This window comes from Trematomus bernacchii, unplaced genomic scaffold (assembly GCF_902827165.1).
Source record: "Trematomus bernacchii unplaced genomic scaffold, fTreBer1.1, whole genome shotgun sequence".
NCBI lineage: Eukaryota > Metazoa > Chordata > Actinopteri > Perciformes > Nototheniidae > Trematomus > Trematomus bernacchii.
In genome coordinates, this window is record NW_022987705.1 from 4,663,257 (window position 1) to 4,670,575 (window position 7,319).

The following is a 7,319-nucleotide window of genomic DNA, read 5'->3' on the forward strand; positions in this document are numbered from 1 at the left end:
GACAACTTATTGACATTAAGATCTATCATTATTGACCAGAGGTGGGAAGTAGGCTAACTAATGAGGCTGTTTTATTACAGCTTTAAATCACAGCTGATCAACAACTGGATCAGCTGGGTTTTTACTAACTCAAGACAAAGTATCAAATACATCGTGAATACATATGTGTTTTGCAGGAAAGTATGTCATGCATTCCTCTTTTTTGTTTTGAATCTACTTTGTATATATTATAATGCTGCAGTGGAGTTGGAGAAAGGTAAATGTGACTCCTGACTGTTTCTAAGTGAGAATCAAAACAGCTCCATCAAGTGAAACACGTTGCACAGCTCCAGTATGCCATGCTTTACCCCTCACATGTTTTCTGCTGACTCTCCTTCATCAGGGTGGCAGCTTCTTTGCTTACAGCAGGTTCATCCGTCACATGACTTCACACAAGGAAACAGATTTAATGAGTTTGGCTGTCCATTAATGTAAAGGGTCAAAGAGATTCATGAAGGGATGCAATGCATTGAATAAGAGAATAGATTATTAAAATGATGTTCAGATTATTCATTTGTTTATTGTAACGGTTTGTTGTACAATTCTCTTTCATCATTGACAGCTTTGATTTGTTAGTTTTTATTAGAATTCACACAAAAAACACAATCAAACATTTTCAGGACATTGATTAAAAAGAAAAACAGAACATCTATTTATTTATTTAAAGATTTTGGATTAAAATGTTGAACATTCATCAATCATGCCTCAATGTATTTTAAAATGATTTTCAGATTTAAAAATATGTCAGTGAGTTAAATGAAAATTATAAACACACAATAAAAAAGTATAACAAAATATAAACAATAACAATAAACAATCAATTTGTTGTTTTACACTGAGACTTTGAATATAATGTTTAAAGCTGTAAATAAAACATGATCACATTAAGACATTTTACAGACTAAAATTAAATTCTGATGATCATCTGTTTCTTATCCTGATTATTTCAAAGAGATCTAGACGGACAGTGAAGTCAGAATAAAGTCTGAACTAACACTCCTGAGCATCACAGAGGAATCTCAGTTTGATAGATCTTGATATCAGCAGTTTTAGCATCACCAGCTTCTCCAATACAGAAATGTGGGAAGAGTTCCTCAGTGAAAGTGTCTCTGTGAGTGTATATGTGAGTCATGTCTTCAGGGTCGTAGAAGGAGACCTCCCCCCTGTCATAGTCCAGCTGGACTCTGATCCTCTGGAGATTCTTCTCCACTCTGAGAGTCTTACCAACACCATTAGTGTATTTTCCACTGCTATGTTTTAAACACCAGATTCCATATCTTGGTGAGACAAATATCTCTCCCTTCCTGTCAGCTGACTCTTTAGTCAAACCTATATTCCAGACAGGATGATCTCCCACCTCCACCTCCCAGCTGTGTTTCCCTGAGCTGAAGCCCTCAGAGCCCAGAACATAAACATTGTTAGTGAATCTCTCTGGATTATCAGGAAGCTGCTGATATTTGCCTCCATATCTCACACTGGTCAGATCATCAGACAGAGAGAGACAGCTGTGTGCAGTGTTTGGGTCCAGAATGACAGGACTGAAGTGGACCTGGTCCTTCATCTTCAAAGTTATCAAAGTAAATATCTTCCGGGTATGGACTGTTGGTCGCACAAAGTAAGCAATATGAATATAGACGGTTCTGAGTCCACATAACATTATTGATTAATGAATAGAGAATATAAATCAAGAAGAAAAGCTCATGTCAACACTACAATGATACATCAAAGTACCCTTAAGATTTACAACATTTTGCAAGTACGTCTATACTTAAGTATAATTTAGAATTATTTACATACTAACTAATTATAACTAGTGCATTATTGTGCTAGCATAACTAGTAATATTGCAGATGGGAAAGTGGACCTCATTTAGTGAAGTGTGAGTTTTAGTGAAGGAAACATCGATTTAATGAGTTTGGCTGTCCATTAATGTAAAGGGTAAAAGAGATTCATGAAGGGATGCAATGTATTGAATAAGAAGAGATTACATCATTAAGAAATGATTTATTTATATTTTTGTACAATTCTCTTTCATCATTTATATTCTCTGTAAATGCTCACATGGCTATTTGACAGATGTACGTGAAGAAACTGGAAAAAACCTCAGAGACACATTTCTGAATAAAACTGCTGGTTATTCAATCACAAGAGATCTGAAGCAGCATTACACATACTAAACTTAATTGTAAAGCTGTTATTCCCTTTAGGTTCATAAGAAATTGACATTTTCAATTACCATAAATGTTATTGTCCATCTATACAGTACGGAGAATGTCACATGACGAAGAATCAATCAAAGATGCTTCCTGCAGGAAAACAACATACCCATATATACAAATAATGAATCAAAAGACCCCAAAATATCAGTTATTCAAGTTAAACGGATGAATTATAGTGCTATACAAATGATGTTTGACTATAAACTAGATGTTGATAAAAGGAGAATTGACAGCTTTGATTGGTTAGCTTTGTTGGTTTCATGCCATTTCAGCAAAACATAAAAAATGATTACATTTGTTAAAAGTCAAGAATTCTCCACAAAAAAAAAACATTCTGATGACATCCATTAAAGGAAAACAAAAAATCTATTAATTGATTTAAAGATGTTGGGGATAAAATGTAAACATTCCTCTTCCTTGACTCAATATGTCAACAATTATTTTCAGATTAAGATAAAAAAGAAAATGTCAGTGAGTTACATGAACACGACACACAGCCTATGAACAACTATTACCACATATTAACTATAACTAAAAACAATGTGTTTTTTACACTGGGACTTTGGGAAAGCTGTAAATAAAACATGATCACATTTTCAGAACATTTAGAAATCTTACAGGCTAAAATGATGATCTGATGATCATCTGTTTCTTATCTTGATTATTTCAAAGACATCTAGACGGACAGTGAAGTCAGAATAAAGTCTGAACTAACACTCCTGAGCATCACAGAGGAATCTTAGTTTGACAGATTTTGATATCAGCAGTTTTAGCATCACCAGCTGCTCCAATACTGAAATATGGGAAGAGTTCCTCAGTGAAAGTGTCTCTGTGAGTGCAGATGTGAGTCATGTCTTCAGGGTCGTAGAAGGAGACCTCCCCCCTGTCATAGTCCAGCTGGACTCTGATCCTCTGGAGATTCTTCTCCACTCCGACAGTCTCACCAGCACCATTAATGTATTTTCCACTGCGATGCAATAAACACCAGATTCCATATTCTGGTGAGGCAGGTCTCTTTCCCTTCCTGTCAGCTGACTCTTTAGTCAAACCTATATTCCAGACAGGATGATCTCCCACCTCCACCTCCCAGCTGTGTTTCCCTGAGCTGAAGCCCTCAGAGCCCAGAACATCAGGACCGTTAGTGAATCTCTCTGGATTATCAGGAAGCTGCTGATCTTTGTCTCCATATCTCACACTGGTCAGATCATCAGACAGAGAGAGCCAGCTGTATGCAGTGTTTGGGTCCAGAATGACAGGACTGAAGTGGACCTGGTCCTTCATCTTCTCCCAGACTCTGAAGGACAGGTTGCCCAGGTGTTTGGCCACATCTATCAGCGCTCCTGAGAGCAGCTGTGGGTCTGACAGTGAGCTCTGGACTCTGGCTCTGCTCTGAGTGGCTTTATAACTGCTGAGGAAGGGCCTGTTGTGTTTCTGCAGCTCTTCTTCAACAGCAGAGATACTGTGTGACAGAGAGGAGATGTGCTTCTGAATGCTCTTCATCTCTCTGCTGATAGTCTTCCCTTTCTGCTTCTCTTCCTCCCTCAGAGCTGCCAGTCTGGACTCCTCTTCCTCTTTCAGGAACTGATGGAGCTTGTTGAACTCTGCTGTGATCTGCCTCTCTGTGGACAGCAGCTGCTTCTTGGACACTTTAATCACTTCATTGTATGTTTTCTCCACTCCTTTGTATTTGTCCCTCTTGTCCTGCAGAGACCCTAAGTCAGATTTCAGCAGGTCCTTCAGCTCACTGACTGCTTGTTCAGATCCAGCTTTCTGTCTCTCAGCAAAGGAGTCAGACAGCTCCTTCAGTGTAAAGTTCACCACAACATCTTTTGAGGACTTTCTTTTACAAATAGGACAGTTTTTGTTCTTACTTTGTTCCCAGAATCTCTGCAGGCAGCTCGAACAGAAGCTGTGGCTGCAGCTCAGAGACACAGGATCTCTGAAAGTCTTTGAACACACATGGCAGCTCAGGAAACGTTCAAGAAGAGCGGTTTTCTCAGCCATTTGATATTAAAGTTATTTCTCCCCTAATATACTCCAAACTTGTGTGTTTTCCAGCAAAGATTTCAGACCCTCTCAGCTCTGTTCAACAATCTCTAAATCTTTGGTTTTCTCTCTCCTCTGTCACAGGATGATTGATCTACAGCAGGAAATGCTGCTATGTCATTTATTCTCCAGCAGATGGAGTCAGGATGTCTTTCAGAGGGAAATGAACTTTGGTATTCAGGTTGGGACGATGAAGTTGAACAGGTATCTGTGTGAAGAGAAACACAAAAGGTTTCAAACATTTTAATGAAATCTTTAATTTTTCATTGACATAAGAATAAAAGTTGATCAAATGCAACAAACAAGAAAATGGTTGTTGTATTTAAGTCAATGGAGGGTATAACATTTCAACTGGCTGACTTGCTAAACAGTTTTCAGCCACTCTAAAATCTATTTCCTTGTACTTTTATCCTGTCTGACATCTTTATGACTTGTTTATCCGTTGGAGGACGTACTCAAAATATAAAATAATTAATAAAGCATATGTTAAAGATCATTTATTTCTGCTTTTTGCATTTACTTAATGAAAGATGGGGAGAAGGGGCCACTTGCAGCAGACAGACTTTTTTTGTCAGGTTTCAAACTCCGGCCGCTGCAGGAGTCAGACTTAGTCTATGAAGCTCAATAAACAAACTGCTCCTTTATGCTTTATCCACTTAGTCAAGTATTACAAAGCTCATAAAATGCCACAGAAAAGGAGAAGATTGTGCCTTTGTCCCCCAGTGAGGACTCAACATTTCAACAGGCTGAGCGACACTAAACCAGTTTCACATGGTTTTATTTTTCAGTCACTAACAGGAAACATGTTCTGCCAACACGTCTGTCTCTCTGTGTTCATATCATCCAGTTGGAGTAAAGATACTCTCTAAATGTGAATTGTTAGGAACCACAGCTGCTGTTCAGTTTTTATTTGTTTATCGTGTTTTCTCGGTAAATACAATTCAAAGTGGCTAAATGTATGTTCAATTCATTTTGGGAATATTTCTTCAAAACATGAGCAACATTTATCACAGTAAATGTAAAAATAATAATCCTAATATCTACATAAATTATATCAACTCAAGTGTTTTTGTTTTTCTTCCTGACACTTTTTCACTCTCATTTATTCATTTGATCATATCTTCACCCTTTCATTGGTATTAAGGATCATACCACAGGAGTTCATTTCAACACTTTTTGGATTTCCTTTTTAGAGACAAACACCTGCAAAATAAATAATTATCATTTGTTTTTGAAACAATACATTTTCAGATTTCGCTTACATATATTTAGAATTTATAAATAGGAGAGTGAAGGGTTTTTAAACAACAGGATTTTCAGGATAGGAAAGCTAAATGTATTTAAAAGACACACACACACACACGCGCACGCATGCGCACGCACACGCGCACGCACACACACACACACACACCCTGGCGACCGGACATCTCCTTCATAATGCGCCTTCTCCTCGTTTTCCCAGCATTCACTGGATTATCCGTAAATCATACAAACAAAACCAAAACGTTGATTTAGGCCTATCTGTTTTCCCGTTTTGGTTTAAAAACTGAATATTGTCGGTTTTTTGGTTTTCCGTTTTTCCGAAAAACAAAAAAACGACACCGGTTCTTTTTTAAACGTTGTTAATATGTTTTGGATGCATATTGTTCTAGTATTTGTTCAGGCTGTTACATACAATTAGCCTCTGTTGCTACCTGCTGGTGGTGAGTAAATATTAAAATCAGTTAAAATTGACAACCGGTCCGCGATTTTTTTTTAATGTATCTGCCGGTCCTTGGCACAATAAAGGCAGGGAACCCCTGCTCTAAACCACTGTGTGAACTTTGTCCTTGACACACTGCCCAACAGTCAGTGTACGGCCTGTCATTCACTCAACATATACATCATAAATCTTCCAGCTGTGAGACGAAAGCTGCACATCCTGTTTATCTGCTTTCCACTGTACAACATGAATGATCATCTCTGAATCCAGACGCTTCATTCAACTTCATAATTACAAAGTGTAAAGAGAGACAGACTGCAGGTATTCAACATGTACAGAAGCACACACTGATGATTTACTGATGAATCTCTGCAGAGGAAATACAAGAGTTGTTGAAGTCCATGAACATATGGGAGTGGATTCCTTTCATAACAGATTCCTGGAGGAAACAAGTGTGTCTCATTTAAAGTAATTCACTTTACAGTACTTGATTAACCTCTTTCCTGCCGGAAATAATATTGTTTATTTCAATTAAAATCTGTTGATGGAGTTACAAAAAAAAGTTATTTGCAGGACTCACCAACTCACAGTCTCTCCACTTCTCTTCTTTATTCACTCCAAGTGTGTGTGTTTCCCAGCAGAGATCTCACCTCCTCTGATGGCATCTTCAACAATCTTTAAATCTTCTTTGGTTTCCTCCTTTAAACAGTCTCTGGTTTTCTCTCACCTCTGTCACGTGATGATTGATCAGCAGCAGGAATGCAGTTGTGTCATTTATTCACCAGCAGATGGGGTCAGGATGTCTTTCAGAGGGAAATGTATTTGGTATTCAGTTCAGGACGATGACTTTGTGTGAAGAGAAGCACAAGGGGTTACATATATTTATTTTTTGTAAAGCTGATCTTTCTTGTTGTTTTATATTGTCAAAATGAAATTGCTCATAAAATCCAACCAACAAGGAAATGGTTGTTGTATTTTAGTTGAAGGAGAGTGGAACATATCAATAGGCTGATCAATCAAACCAGTTTTACATCATTTTCTTTCAGCCACATGTCACATTAGTTTCCTTAAACTTATCCTGCCTGACATCTTCATGTTCCTTTCAAATATTTATTTATCCAGGTTGTGTCCCATTGAGATCATTGATCTCTTTTTCAAGGGAGACCTGCTCAAGTAGGTTCCACATGAAACATTAAAAACATAAACAGAACAACAAAAAGGACATCATACAGTATCATTACAGGGATTACAATTTACATAATTATTGGTTATTATAAAGATCAGCCATTTATTATGATCTAAAATATCCTTAA

The 7,319-nt window shown here is 37.5% G+C and overlaps 1 protein-coding gene across 3 annotated transcripts; it reads right to left on the reverse strand.

Annotated features, from left to right (window-relative positions):
• Positions 1-661: 661 nt before the first annotated feature.
• LOC117490745 (zinc-binding protein A33-like) lies at positions 662-6,694 on the reverse strand. 3 transcript variants are annotated; one of them, XM_034140555.1, is made up of 3 exons: positions 6,587-6,694; positions 3,528-4,512; positions 662-1,588 (listed from the first exon to the last, which is right to left on the reverse strand). In XM_034140555.1, exons 2-3 carry the CDS (start codon positions 4,260-4,262, stop codon positions 1,046-1,048), a joined length of 1,278 nt encoding a protein of 425 aa, XP_033996446.1. In that variant the 5' UTR covers positions 4,263-4,512; positions 6,587-6,694; the 3' UTR covers positions 662-1,045. The 3 variants fall into 3 exon arrangements, with proteins under 3 accessions (XP_033996446.1, XP_033996445.1, XP_033996447.1); XM_034140554.1 differs by lacking the exon at positions 662-1,588 and having other exon boundaries at positions 2,029-4,512; XM_034140556.1 differs by lacking the exon at positions 662-1,588 and having other exon boundaries at positions 2,029-4,512; positions 6,595-6,663.
• Positions 6,695-7,319: the final 625 nt, after the last annotated feature.